This window comes from Sturnira hondurensis, unplaced genomic scaffold (assembly GCF_014824575.4).
Source record: "Sturnira hondurensis isolate 20B ecotype Veracruz unplaced genomic scaffold, ASM1482457v3 Scaffold0005563, whole genome shotgun sequence".
NCBI lineage: Eukaryota > Metazoa > Chordata > Mammalia > Chiroptera > Phyllostomidae > Sturnira > Sturnira hondurensis.
Genome location: NW_028078194.1, coordinates 4,382,750 through 4,397,820, shown reverse-complemented (window position 1 = coordinate 4,397,820; position 15,071 = coordinate 4,382,750). Strand labels below are relative to the sequence as shown.

Below are 15,071 nucleotides of genomic sequence, written 5' to 3'. Positions count from 1 at the left end.
TCCTAAATAATTTAATACAATTTAGTAAAATAATTTGTTCCACCTCAATTCTTTATATCTTTAGTAAATTATAATCACCCATATTTATTAAATCACAAATTTTAATACAATTTAATTTCAGGAATATTTCTTGTTTTTTTAAAAGATTTTATTTATTTATTTTTAGATAGAGGGGAAGGGAGGGAAAAAGAGAGGGGAAGAAACATTAAAGTGTGGTGGTTTCTCATGCACATCCCCTACTGGGAACCTGGCCTGCAACCCAGGCATGTGCTCTGACTGGAAATCGAACCAGTGACCCCTTGGTTCGCAAGCACATGCTTAATCCACTGAGCCACATCAGCCAGGGCACAAAAGGAATACTTCAATGAAGTGGGATATTCATTTATGGCATAATTTGAATGTATTAAATTAACCATTACAATAAAACCATGTAGTACTTAGTATGTGAAAATAAAATTATTGTTAAATTATGACTCCATTATAAGACAATCACTTTCAAAGACACTTCATACACAACTATAGACAAAATTACTGTTAAAATGAAATATACATGAGCTCTTCCCAGAAATAACTAATTACTAGATTTAAACTTTTTAAAGATTATTTATTTATTTATTTTTAGAGAGAGGAAGTAAAGGAGAAAAAGAGGGGAGAGAAACCTTAATGTGTGGTTGCCTCTCCCATGCCCCTTACTAGGGATCTGGCCCACAACACAGACATGTGCCCTGACTAGGAATCGAACCAGCAACCCTTTGGTTCACAGGCTGGTGCTCAGTCCACTGAGCCACACCAGCCAGGACTATTTTCTTAGATTGAATTTTAATATAAGTAAAATATCCATTTCCATTAAGATTTTAAAAAAAGATTCAAGGAGCTATATTTAACTACCTTATGCTAGTTTTAATTTGGTGCAAATTAAAAAAAAGGTGTTTCTTAATGTCTTAAAGATTCCTAGGCTAGCACTAAAAAGCTTATATTCTTCTAACCACTGGGCCTTCAATTTAAGTAAATAATGATTTCTTTTTTAAAAAATTTATTTATCTTTAGAGGGGAAGGGAAGGAGAGAAGGAGAGAAATATCAATGTATGGTTGCCTCTCATGCGTCCCCTGCTGGGAACTGGCCTGCAACCAAGGCATGTGACCTTACTGGGAATCAAACCGCGATCGTCTGGTTTGCAGGCCTGCACTCAATCCACTGAGCTACACCAGCCAGGGCTAATTTCTTGTATACAGCTTTACTGTCAAAACAGTTAAACTGTCTTTAAACCAAGTTTTCTCAGGCTCAGCACCATTGACATTGTAGGTGAGATAATCCTTTGTAGTGAGTCGGGGCTGTCTTACCTGCACAGAAGCATGTTCAGAACAGCATCCCTGGCCTCCACCCACGAGATGCAGATAGCATCCCTCCCCTAGTTGTGACAACCCAAATGCCTCTACACATTGCCAAATGTCCCTTGGGGGGAAAAATTACCCCAGTTGAGAACCACTGTCTTACATATGGGCTAAAATTTTAAAACTTTTTAGTTTATTAAAATATTACAAATCTATGAAACACAAATATTTACTAGTTTATATTTATTTTAAAAATGCAAGTAGAGCAAGATTTGGTAAAACATAGGTACTCCCCACTACTACTTTATTTAGAGTTCTCCATTTTAATGCAAGCACTCTTTTCCATTTCTGTCCACCCTAATTCTGGCAGACTTGAGGAGAATATCTCCCTCTGGTCCTTTATACCTAAAATCAAGACTTACTAGGGAATGTGTTACCAATAGGGCTTCGGGGGGACTCAGCATCAAAGTGTCAGAAAACTCTTTCTAATATGTCATTAGCGTCTCCATCACCCTGATGAAAAGGAGGTGGTTGCCAACTCCTCTGTCTTCCTTCCTGACACACTCAAATTATGCTTAAAGACACCTGTATAACATTCTTCTCAGGTAAAATATTTGCAAATGAAAGGGAGAAATAGATAATCTATCATGATGAATAATAGCTTTCCTTTAATTTCGCTGAATTCCCTTGAATGTTGAGTAGGTGCATGCTTTTTCTTCCATTAGTAAAAGCAGAGAAAGAAACCCTACCAGAACCTATTGCCCTATTTGTGCCAGCAAGATGTACCTGACAATAACCAGTATTTTGTCCATGAGGTTTTTATCCTAATTGAGCAATTTTCCCTTTAACTCCCTGCCCTTTGAGCCTATAATGTGTACTCTTCCTAATTTTTAAGAAACATTTTACAGTAATTACATCTTAATATACAGTAAAACTCCTTAAACATAGTTTTAACCTCTTATGCAAAATGGAAAGTTCTTAGAGATCATATTAGGTCCAGATGTTTCCTCTACAACTAAATAATTGAGACTTTGGCGCCTACTCATAAAGGCACTTCATTCTCTGGCCCTGCTTTTATGCATATATAAAAAGAAAAGCAAACTTTTGTGCTATAAAAGCTCTGAAGTATCTTCTAGTTCTAAAAACCTAACTCCAAAATATGTTTAAATATAATAAGAAAGCTTTAAACACAGAAAGTGATTTTTCCCATAACTCCTTAATGACAAATAAAAAAACAAAGCAACTCTAATAGCTCAATTTTAGGACACATATAAATTTTTAAAATAAAAATATGTGTCAGAAAGCTGATAATCTGGAATGAATTTAGATTTACACATTTATTAACTATGCTGTCACTGTATTCTGAATTATTACTCTCAATAACATAATGAAAATAACCAATGAATTTAGTAAAGCATAATTGTTTAAAATGTAAGCATAAAGCCTTGTTGAATGAAAAACATGCTCACAGAGCACTAAGTAGACAACTGGATACTGAACTAACAAAAGTGATTAATATTTTCATGATTGAGCGCGGACCTGCGAACCAGACAATCACGGTGCGATTCCCAGTCAGGGCACATGCCTGGGTTGCAGGCCAGTTCCCGGCAGGGGCCAGTTCCCAGCAGGGGATGCACGAGAAACAACCATACATTGATGTTTCTCTTCCTCTCTCCTTCCCTTCCCCTCTAAAGATAAATAAATAAAAAAATATTTCCATGAAAGAGGGAAGGAAAAAACTGACAACATTCACTTTTTATTTAGAATGCTAGTTGATAATAGGCAAATGTGTGAGTCACTGTTTTGGAAGGGGACAGACTCTAACTAGAATCTACTTGAGAGTGTATAAACATATTCAAGCCCATCCATATGTAAATCAAGTCATCCCCTGTCCCTTGATTTCATCTAATAATTCACAAGTGCTCTAATTTCAAGCTCCTGAAACTTCTTGTGCACGTTCCCTCCTCACTGGCATCACTGACCCTGATCACTTCAGGACCCTTTTCTCCAACCACTGCCTTCACCTCTTCGACATGACTACTTTTCTTATCCCCTCCAGTTTATCATCCACACAGACACCAGAGTAAACTTTCTACAGTATAGTTCTAATGCTTAGAACTATAGCATCCTTAGCTGAAAATTCTTCCACAGTGCCCTAATGCTTACAAAATAAAACACTCCAAGTACCAGTCTTGCATCTAACATTGTAGAACCCCATCCACTCCTAAGTGCTGTGTCTACCACATACCAGGCACTATACCAAGTGTTTTACACACACTATTTCCTCCTTTAATTCTCACAACCACCCTATGAATTATTTTCTTCAGTTTACAGATAAAAACCCTGCAATTTAAACAGATTGAGTCTCCTGCCCAAGATTCGAGGACAGCTAGTGAGTTTCAAGACTCAAACTAAGGTCTAAGTCTGAAGCTTGTGTTCTTAACCACTCCAATAAACTATTCCTGCCTTAGATCAGAACTTTAGAACATTAAGGGAAAAACAAGGTAGGCATAATCTGTTGGTGACTTAGTTTAAGCTACTGAACTATCTCAGACAGTTCAAGCTCCACTACTGAGAACTACCATGGTAATAGTCAGTTATTCCTTTTCTGTTTATATTCATCTGTATCATTTGTCTTTCAAATGTCAGGTTATATTGTGTGTGTCATGTTGGGCAGCATAGAGAATATATTACCTCTAATGAGTTTTATGATTGCATTTAAAGCTACTGTGTTTTATAACCAGAGACACTGAAATTAAGAACAATCTAACAATAGCCAGAGAGGAGGGGGGAGTGAGGAGGGGACAGTGGGGGGAAAGGTTTTCAGGAACTACTATAAAGGACACACGGACAAAACCAAGGTGGAGGGTGGAAGCAAGGGAGAGAGATGAGATTGGCTGGGTAGGGGGAAAATGCAGACAATGTAATTAAACACCAACAAAGTAATTAAAAAAAATTTTAAAAACCTACTGTGTTTAAAATTTATCTGTAAAGACTTTGGAATAAGAGGCTAGGTATATGATGAAGCTTAAGGCAGTGGTTCTTCAACTTTACAGTACATTACAAACACACAGAGAACTTGGTAAAACCCAGAATCCCATCCTCAGAATTTCTAATTCAACGGGTCTAGGTTGCATTTCTAACGATTTCCCATGTGATACTAATGCTGCTAGTCTGGGGACTACAGTTTGAGAATCACTGGCCTGTGAGAAACACATAGCAAAGCAAATGCTGTGAGTTAGGTATTTGCCTTCCTTTCTTTTCCTTTCCAAAAATTAAGAAATCCTTTCAAGAACCCCTATTCACAGGAAAAAGCAGTGCAAAATCTAAAATCAGATACTCTTATACTCTGGCAGAGTACACATTTCTTTTTCCATTTATTTATATGTTATTTACATCCAAAATAATAATTACAATAAGAGGCACAGATACAATAAAGCACAATTTAAAAGCTGTCATTGTTTCATTGTTTCAGCTTGAAAAATTGATAATTCTTATATCTGAACTGACTTCATGCCTTTTTATGACTGAACATTAGAAACCATTTAACACTGAAGGATTATTTCCTGCTATTCAGCACACAAATTCAAAAGAACGAATTTCAGAGAGGGAGACATTGTATTAGGAAAGCCAGCATCACCACTCTCTCCTCCAGAGTGTCACAACCAGAAACACATCATACAACTGTAACGCAGGGTCCGTCTAGGTAGCTCTTCACTCCTTTTAGGTCAGACTCTGCCTGATATGGGGTCAGAAGAACCACTCCTTCGTCCCAACTATCACACTACGGGGCTGGGTTATTCTGGACCATCGATGTAGCCTCTCTGAGCCTCAGTTTCCTTATTACCAAAATGGGGATACTGCCGCATTTCCTATTTCCATAAATGTAGGACATTACTTTCATCATCCCAAATAAATGGTACTCTCTTGTTTACGAAATCCAGTTGGCTACAACTACCAACAGTTGCTGTGCTGTGCTCCATTACTGAATATGAATACCAGTTTGCTACTGCATTCTCTACTAATTCTATTATTTTGTATGAATCCTTACTTTAAGACTATTGGAGAAAAGCAAAACTAGTAAGACCAGCTTTTGACAAGCCAATGACATACATAAAGAAAGGATACTGTTTGGCTACTGGTAACCTAAGCAATTAAAAAAAAACCTAAAGTAAATAACTCAACAACTAAAGAAAAAAAAGGATACTGTAACACCGATTCAGCAACAAACGCAAGGTGTGAATCGCATCTAGACACTGATTCAAATGTACCAACTATAAAAAGACATTTTGGTGACAACCAGGAAAATACTGATATGGACTACGGAATTGATATTTTGAGATAGTGTTAATGATAAGTGGGTAAACATGAAATGTTGTTATTGATTTTACAAACATACTGAAATATTTAGGGGTAAAATTTTATTATCTGCCTTAAAATACTTCAGCAAAAAAATAAAGTATGGCAAAATGTTTATTACTGTTAAATCATTAAGATGCTGAGAATATAGGAGTTTCCTATCCTATTACCTATCTTTTTATGTTTGTTTGAAGATTTACATAATAAAAAGGAATAAAAAGTTTAAAAAAATACATATATCAGATTTATAGCAACTTAACCCCATATATCACTAAAATATGATAGCCTTTCCAATGAGATAATAATCCATTAAAAAGTAATTGCCTAGAAACAAGAGTTAATATTTCACAATAGCTATGATAAGGATACATTTCTTATTAGTAAACTTACCTCCGATGTAGTGACTCTGAAAATTTAAGGCTGGCATAAATAAATTCTTTAACTTGAATGTAAATATGAGGCACTGACTGAGACATGGGGAATTTCTTTGGGAAAGATTGCTGTAGAAAGAAAAAGTTGACATTTTCAAAATTTTAGAAAAAGATGTTCTAATCACCTAAAAATATAAAAATCAAATTGATTGCACATTTGAATTAATAGTAAATACCTACATCTTAAAATCTACTGTTATATTTTTACATTATTTTTTAGATTTTAAAGAAAATCAAAATATTTCTGAATAAAATAGTGTAGCAATTTACCTGTTTCTTAAATCATACCGTTAGACTTCTAACACAGAAAGCATATATCAATACCGCTGTATGTTCTGACAAATATCCTGTAGAAGATGCCTAGCTGTCAGCTGCCTGCTTCTCTGAATCCATAATACAAGAGTTAAGTTAGTCATGAAAGTTATGGACCAGCTCCCTCGCTTAGAAGTCATCAAACAATTCTAAGACTTCCTTCACTGACTCTCAACGAAGGCTTGCTACCAATTCAAGAAGGTATCCATTTCCTTCCATAAGTCCTAGAACACCTTACAACATCTTTCTAACTAGTATACCATCAAACACTGGTAGCTATTGTACGCAGCCAACGGTTTATAATGTGCTTCTTGGTTACACTCCTTTGTTAGCCAACATCTGTTAGCAAATACTTGGTTTCTAAAAGGTAAATTCTCTCCAAGACTTTTAACAAAAGCCCCTTATTTACAGTTCCTGAAGTCTAATCTATACTCCTATCTCCACATTCATTGCAAACTAGCTGTTTCAGTGAAAGCACTCTCACTGAAGTCACTAATGACCTTGTAAATGTTAAATCCAGTGGACTTTTCCAGCTCTCTCGTTACCCGATTTATCTAAAGCATCTGACACAGACGGCCCCATCCTGCTTCTGGAATGTCAACCTCTCCTTCCTCGGTATCCATGCCCACACTGGTTTTCCTCTTATTTCTCTACCTTCTCTATATCGCCTCCTCTAGCCACTCCTTAGTTAGTGCCTTAGGGTCTCTCCTACATCTTCTCCTCTTCTTACCATACATACTATCCTTATGATCTCGTCTACTCTTATGACTTCAATCACCACACAAGTGCCCCTGTCTCCCAAATCTATAAAATCAGGCCAAATCTTTCTCCTGAAGTCCAAATCCATGTATCTAATCACCACTTGGACACACCCCCATTTGGCTGTAACACTTAAACCGTAACACTTGTGGCTGCATATCAGTTTTTCATTGTATTCGAGAGAAACTCAATAGATCCAAGTGTAATTATCATCCCTTCCTCCTAAACCTGCTCCTCTTGCGTGTCCTACCTTAGTGAGTGCTACCCCCGTCCAAAGCAGAAACTCAGCTCTCACACTTGACCCCTCTATCTTTGTCATCTCTCATATGCAAATGATCACCAACTCCCCTTTGTTTCTGCCTCCTAAACATCTCTTAAATTCCAGGGCCATAACCTTCACTCAAGTCACCCATCTCTCTTACCAAGATTAACTGCAACAACCCCCAGCCGGTCCCTCTGCCACCAGTCCAACCTCTTGTCCAACCCACTATCCACACATCAGCCAGGGAGCTCTATTTGGAAGATATTTTGGCTTTAAGAATTTATTTTAATGATATTAAAGACAGAATATGAATACATTTTTATTTTAGTCAAAGAGTTCTAATCAAATTATCACAGCTATCTGAAAAAAGAGGATTTTTGTATACATATTCAGTCTTACACTTTTTCACTCATAATTTACACTGAAAAGCACAAATCTGATTATGTCTCTACTACTTAAAATCTGGTGGAGACTTCTTATAGCCCCCTCAGGAGAAAGGCTAAACTCTCTAACACCGTTTAATAAGAGAGAGGACAGTCTGGCCCCTCCTACTTCGTCTTCATTTCTTTGTCTTCATCTCTTGTACTTTATAAACTTTACACTTTTTAAAACTGATTTTATTTACTTATTTTTAGAGAGAGGGGAAGGAAGGGAGGAAGAGAGGGAGAGAAACATCAATGAGAGAAACATAGATTGGTTGCCTCTTGCATGTCCCCAACCAGGGACCTGGCCCGCAAGCCAGGCATGTGCCCAGACTAGGAATTGAACTGACGACCTTTTGGTTCACAGGCCGGCACTCAATTCACTGAGCCACACCAGCCAGGGCTCAACTTTATACTTTGTATCACAGAATTACAGCCTTTCTGCATGCTGCTTCCTATCTTCAGCAGTGAATTGTAGTTTCCTGTTGACTATAAGCTCTCTGACAGCAGAAATGGAAAACTAGCATGTAGCACTGTGACTACTATATAGTAGCTGAAACAAGTATTTGAGTGGACAAATGTATTCTTAAGTATGTCAAGCATAAGGAAACTTAGAACCAGCTGCTAGCGAAAGCATTCACAGAAAGCAGTGACTCCAAAACTGGTAGGTTCAACCTTCCCAAATTTTGAGACTCAATTAGGGGTCCTATAAAAATCAAACTAAAGAATTGCTATTCTTTAAAATCACCTAATAATAATGTAAGTGCTAACTCAGATGCAATTTATGCTTTGCAAATAATGAATGTAATACCAGTTATTTGGAAGATATTGCAGCTTGAAGAATTTTAATGCCATTAAAAACAATATGAATGTGTTCTTATTTTAGCTGAAGGGTTCTAATCACAGCTCTCTGCAAAAAGACCAATTTTTGCACATATGTTCAGTCTTACTCTTCCTCACTCATGATTTATACTGAAAATAATAACTCGAGTCATTTTGAGAGACAGTTTTACATCTTTCCTAATAGTTTCAATGGAAAGATATACTTAAATTAGGAAAATAAATAAATATATACACACACAACCAAGAGATTACTATTAAATAATTTTGGGGATTTCTTTTTAAGTTGTCAAATTTAAATTTTTCACGTAGCCTTCACCTTAAAGTAGTTTTTCCTTTTAATGATAAGTAATATATGGACCAATGAATACAAGTGCTAACAAGTTTAACCTACTATATATTTTGGAAGCACCCTACAAGCTAAGTCAAATGTCCTGTTAACTATAAACCTATTTATAGTAGAACACTCTAGTATAATTAGAAGGCACATTACAGGTTATTTAGTTCAAACTCCTCACTTGACAGATGAGCCACAAATGCCCAAACAGGGTAAGTCACTGGCCCATAATAAGCCATAGGCAGAGCTGGCATATGAACACAGTTCAGTCCGATGCTCTTTATGGAGATACTACATCCTGAATAAACTCCATTACCAGTAACCAAAACAGACAGAAAAGTAAGCCATGAGATGGAGAATATTCTTGACACAGACAACTTTGATTAGGGCTTTAAGAATTTAGATTTAGAATAATTATTTTGGTCCTTTTTGTATCAGAATATAGCTATTGGGTTTATGCAATGGCAGTGCTAGCCGTAATCTATAAGCTAAGCACTTAATTACCTGATCCTGTATTTCATCACTATTACACATAATATGCTTAGTTTATACATATGACAATATTACATTAAAATTACAATCACCATTCATGCATTTCACTCAGAATTTGCTTTTGCTAATCATAAAGGGATAAAAATGTACAAAATGACTGAATTATAGAGCTGAAAAAATAATAAAGGATAGTATGAAGAAAAAAACAAGAATAAAGAGAATTAAAAAGGTGACAATAATTGGAAATATGACGCCCTTTTTCCATGAGAGCTGATTCTACCAAGAGGTACTGGATAGGAATGTGTGTGTGCATGCACATGTGTGCAATCATATGTAGTCCCACATTACTCTACATGCTGGCATATTTCCTTTCTGTATCCTGTCTTTTGTTCAGACATCTTGGCTCCAAAAATACAGAGTTCTCCTTCAAGAAAAATCTACAAGAAAAAGCTAGTGTCTTCACTCTTACTTAACAAAGATAACTTTTTTGCACAAGTACATAAAAAGCTGCAAAAGAAGATCTTCCACAGCGATACACATTTCAAAGAAATTCTCCTGTCCTTCCCTAGAATACACTTATTCCCATAATCTACTCAGCATTTAGTATATCTAATTTGGAATCCACCCAAGGTAGCAACACCTGCCCTGAAAATCCCCCTAACATTCGGGACAACTGTTCCGAGTGTCCCCAGGAAAGTCCCTTCTTAACTTCACCAAAATAGTAATAGTAGTAGCAACATCATCTTTTAAAAAACATAATTAATCTTAAATATACAATGAAAGTCTCAGAAAAGAGACATTCTCACTTACAGTGTCAGGTTAACATTACACAGCAATAAATACCATGAGTTTATTTTTAAGAAAATTTTTGAGTGAAGAGGTGAGGGGATTAAGAAGTACAAATAGGCAGGTACAGAGTAGCCGTAGGGATATAAAGTACAGTATAGGAAATGGAGTAGCCAAAGAACTTACACACACAACCCACAGACATGAACAATGGTGTGGGGTTGGCCTGAAGGAGTGGGGGTACAGGGTGGAAGGAGACAAAGGGGGAGAAATTGGGACAATTGTAATAGCATGATCAATAAAAATAACAAAAAAAACTAGCTTGTACCTTTTCAAGGTCTGGATCTTGAAAGGGAAATTTACTGATGACTGTTTTATATTCTTCCTCATTAACAACAGGGATGGGGCTATAATTATCTTCTTCAAAAATGTCCCTGTTAAAAAAGAAGAGGGAATTAAAAATTTAATATTAGAAAACATATCATTAGAGTGCTATTGGAAATTTTTTTAAAATCCCAACTACTACCAAAGCATTTTATTTTATTTTATTTTATATTTTATTTATTTATCTTTTTTAGAGGGGAAGGGAAGGAGAGAGGAAAGAAACGTCAATGTACGGTTGCTTCTCGTGCATCCCCTGCAGGGAACTGGCCCCTGCCGGAAACTGGCCTGCAACCTAAGCATGTGCCCTAACTGGGAATCAAACCGTGATCGTCTGGTTCGCAGGCCCGCGCTCAATCCACTGAGCTACACCAGCCAGGGCCTACCAAAGCATTTTAATTTGTCAGCTAAAGATCCAAGTAAGAAAGTACTGGAAGATCATCCAGAATTCTAAAACTCAGGACCAAATAAATCTTGTCCCTCAAAGTTCACGTGCACTCTCTTCTTCCACTGTTTCTTTCACATCCCCTTCGTACTTTAGTTTAGTTTTCTAGTCTAGCTCAATTCTGAAGAGGGTATACCCTAAATGAACTAGTTATCCATCATGTGTAACAAAAAACAAAGCCCTGAAAGGGGGTATTCCAGCTGCATTTCTTGAAAGGAACAATTCTCAATTTGCATGTCTTGTCTCTTCTTTCTTCCCAACTAGATAAGTTCCTTGAAGATGAAACGATGCCTTCTATTGTTTAGTCTCTCATAATGTCATCAGCAAAGGATGTTTTATAATTAGTAAGGCGGAGCAATATGCTACTCACCAAATATCTAAGTGCCTGTCTACACAGCCCCCTCGCAAATAGGCAGAGCCATATGACCAGTTTTGACCATTGGGCTATAAATGGAAGAGACATGTATTGCTTCAAATCTAAAGCATTTATGAGCTACCTGCGTGACCCTCCTTCCCATGGTGACAGGGGAAATCACATGTTGAGAAAGAAGAATCACAAATGCAAACAGCCTGGACTAGGATTATTAGACTCATTATGGTATCCGTAGAGATCTAAGTCATTTTTATTTCTGTAGCATACTCCAGCCTGTCCTAATTACACCTGCTGTCCAATCACCAACTTCCTTTCAATCAATACTTTAGTTTAATTAATATTTATTGAGCACCACTTATATGCAAGGCTCTGGGCTGTGATGAAAACTTCCTACTCATGAAAATAAAAGCAAGATCTGTTTTCAAATCTAATAGGAGAGCTATACAAACACACTTATAATGTTTATAATGATATGTTATACATACAAATAAAAGAAATGCAAGGTTCAGAAACAGGACAAAAGAAGGAGTGATTAACATTATCAGAGTGGGTGGGGGACATTTAATGAAAGTTTTACCTAGAAGCTATGGACTTCATGAGGTCTTTGAAGATGAAAAGAAACAATTCTAATGAGATTATGCAAGAACAGCATTTCAGAAAAATGAAACATAACATGCAAAAGCATAAGGTGTAAATAAGTATGAGTGTAGTGGGAGGTGTAAAACCACTGGTAGACAAGTTTCACTGAAGTGTGGTATATACCAGGGATATGGTGTCAAATGAGGGTGGAAAGGTGGCCAACCTGAGGCATGCAAAATTGTTTTTTCCAATTTTTTATTTAATTATTTTTCAAGTACAGTTTTCTGTCTATTACTCCCATCCCATCCCACCCCCGTGGTCCCCCCTCCCTCTCATTTTCACCCTTCTCAGTTGTTGTCCATGTATCCTTTATATATGTTCCTCTAAATCCCTCCCCTATTTCCCCTGAAATTCCCTCCCCTCTTCCCTCTGGTCACTGTCAGCCTGTTCTCTATTTCAGTGTCTTTGGTTATATTTTGCTTGCTTGTTTGTTTTATTGTTTAGCTTCCTGTTAAAGGTGAGATCATATGGTATTTGTCCTTCAACACCTGGCTTATTTCACTCAGCATAATGCTTTCCAGTTCCATCCATGTTGTTGCAAAAGGTAGGAGCTCCTTCTTTCTTTCTGCAGCATAAAATTCCATTGTGTATATGTACCATAGTTTTTTGATCCGTTCATTTACTGACGGGCACCTAGGTTGCTTTCAACTCTTGGCTATTGTAAAAAAATTGTGCTGCTATGAACATTGGGGTGCATATGTTCTTTGGGATTGGTGTTTTAGGGTTCTTAGGATACAATCCCAGCAGTGGAATTGCTGGGTCAAAAGGCAAGTCCAATTTTAGTTTTCTGAGAAAATTCCATACTGTTTTCCATAATGGTTGTACCAGTCTGCAATCCCACCAACAGTGGACCAGAGTCCCTTTTCCCCACACCCTCTCCAACATTTGTTGTTTATTGCTTTGTGTATGATAGCCATTCTCACCGGTGTAAAGTGGTATCTCATTGTGGTTTTAATTGGCATGCAAAATTTATTCTGTAGGCAGTCAAATACAATTAATAAGTTTAAGGCAGAAGAATGTGGAAGATAAACTAGGAAAAGGACACTTATGAATACAGGCCATTTAGAAAGACTGAAGAATAATCTAAATAGGTGATGGGGATTTGAATGAAAGCTGTACTAGTGGGGGCAAAAAGAAAGTGGCAGAAACAACAGTTTTTAAGAAATATAATAGATAAGATTTTAAAACTAAATGTGAATTTTAAGGGAAAGTAGAACCCTGACAAATCTGCATTTTCTCAATGAGGCAAATGGACAAATGCTGCACAAGGTCTGTCTAGAAAGTATCCAGTCACACAATATGAAAATTAGAGACCTTTTCATACAAGAAAATACAAGATAAAAGAAACACTGTACACAGGACAATGACACCTCAGTCCCCTTCAAAGTAGGCACCTTGGGACCTCACATAGTTCTCCCAGTCACCATCAGCTGCCTTGTCTTATTTTCCTAAATCTCATCAATGGTCAAATCTCTTCCCTTTCAAAGGTGACTTTAGCTTTGGGTAAAGCCAGAAGTCGCCGGTTGCCAAATCTAGGCTGTAGGGGGTTTGATTCACCTGGGTGATTTGATGTTTCACCAAAAAACTGGAAGAGACATGATGCGTGAGTGGGCACATTGTTGTGATGAAGCTGCCAATCACCAGTTGCCCATAGCTGCAGCCTTTCAAATCATTCTAATAGTTTCCACAGAGGAATGTTCGAGCTTAAAGCAAAATTTGATGCAGATTTGTTGCTCAACTCACTCAGTCATTTTGAATGTTGATGGCCACACAGTACACATGCTCGCTCAATGGCATCTACCACCCCCACTGACTAGTACAGTGAAGTTGTCATTGTTCACCCATGTGCATCCCAGTCACTCTCCTTGGCTGCCAGGTTACATTGATGTTGTGCAAACTGTTCTCATTATATTAACAATGGTTGGACTTTTTCTGGACAGACCTCATAAACCTCATCTCATCAGAGACATTTGCTTAGATAAGGAATATGAGAGAAGGACATGGTTTGAGTAGTGGATAATTGATGTCTAATTGATAAATGGGTCTGGGGTCTTGAGGAGAGGCTGAAAATAAAGGCACAGATTTTTAAATCATGGTGTACACAAGTTAGTTAAAATAAGGCTCTGTTCACCTAAAATACAGTGAGAGGCTTCAATTTACTCTATTTCCTTCTAAATAGTGTTTAGTGTAAAGCGTTAAAAGGCAAGTTGCAGGGAAAGAAACTACTAAAAGACTATAAACTACTCACTTTATACAAATGCCAGGAATCACTTAATATGCAAGGAGAGATAATTTAATGAATAGTATATTCATATTCTAAAAATGTTAATGTAGTCTTGAAAGTGATCTATTTATTGAACTAAATTCTATAAACATTTACTGAGTCCCTACACTGCAAAGCACTATACTTGGGCTAGGGCACCAAGAATATAAACAAAACATGGGAGAAAATGGCGGCGGAGTAGGACGGAGCGACTGCAGTCCTCCTACACTTGGGGGAAAATCCTGGCAGATTTACAGAAGAACAGCGCAATCAATTCCCCAACCAACAATTCCCCAGCATTTATGAAAATAAGAGACCAGAGATAGTGACGAACCAGACAGCTAGAGGTCCTTGGGGTCTCAGGGACGCGAGTAAGGACGGAGGCGGCCAGACCGGTGGCAGCCATTAGCCGGCGCGTAAAGACCTCGGAGCCGTGGCTGCTGCAGCGGTTGGAGCCCAGAGGCTTCCTTCCGTCTGTGCCCAGCGACAGGGGCGTCTGCCATGGAGAACTCATCGGGAGCCTGGCAACCCTGAGAAAAGTCAAGGGCAGCGGCAGCGGTGGCGGCGGGGGCGGCAGGACGGCAGCCATTGGCCGGCGCATAAAGACCTTGGAGCCTTGGCTGCCTCAGCGGTCCGGG

General features: G+C 37.7%; 1 protein-coding gene across 4 annotated transcripts in view; it reads right to left on the bottom strand.

Moving 5' to 3' along the window:
- Positions 1–15,071, bottom strand: part of EXOC6 (exocyst complex component 6) — a 173,590-nt gene that overhangs the window by 78,620 nt on the left and 79,899 nt on the right. For all 4 annotated transcript variants that reach the window (XM_037047367.1, XM_037047364.1, XM_037047365.1 and 1 more), the window contains 2 exons: positions 10,661–10,766; positions 6,082–6,191 (listed from right to left, as the gene is read on the bottom strand). In XM_037047367.1, the coding sequence (XP_036903262.1) occupies positions 6,082–6,191; positions 10,661–10,766 (216 nt within the window). The remainder of the gene's footprint in view (positions 1–6,081; positions 6,192–10,660; positions 10,767–15,071) is intronic.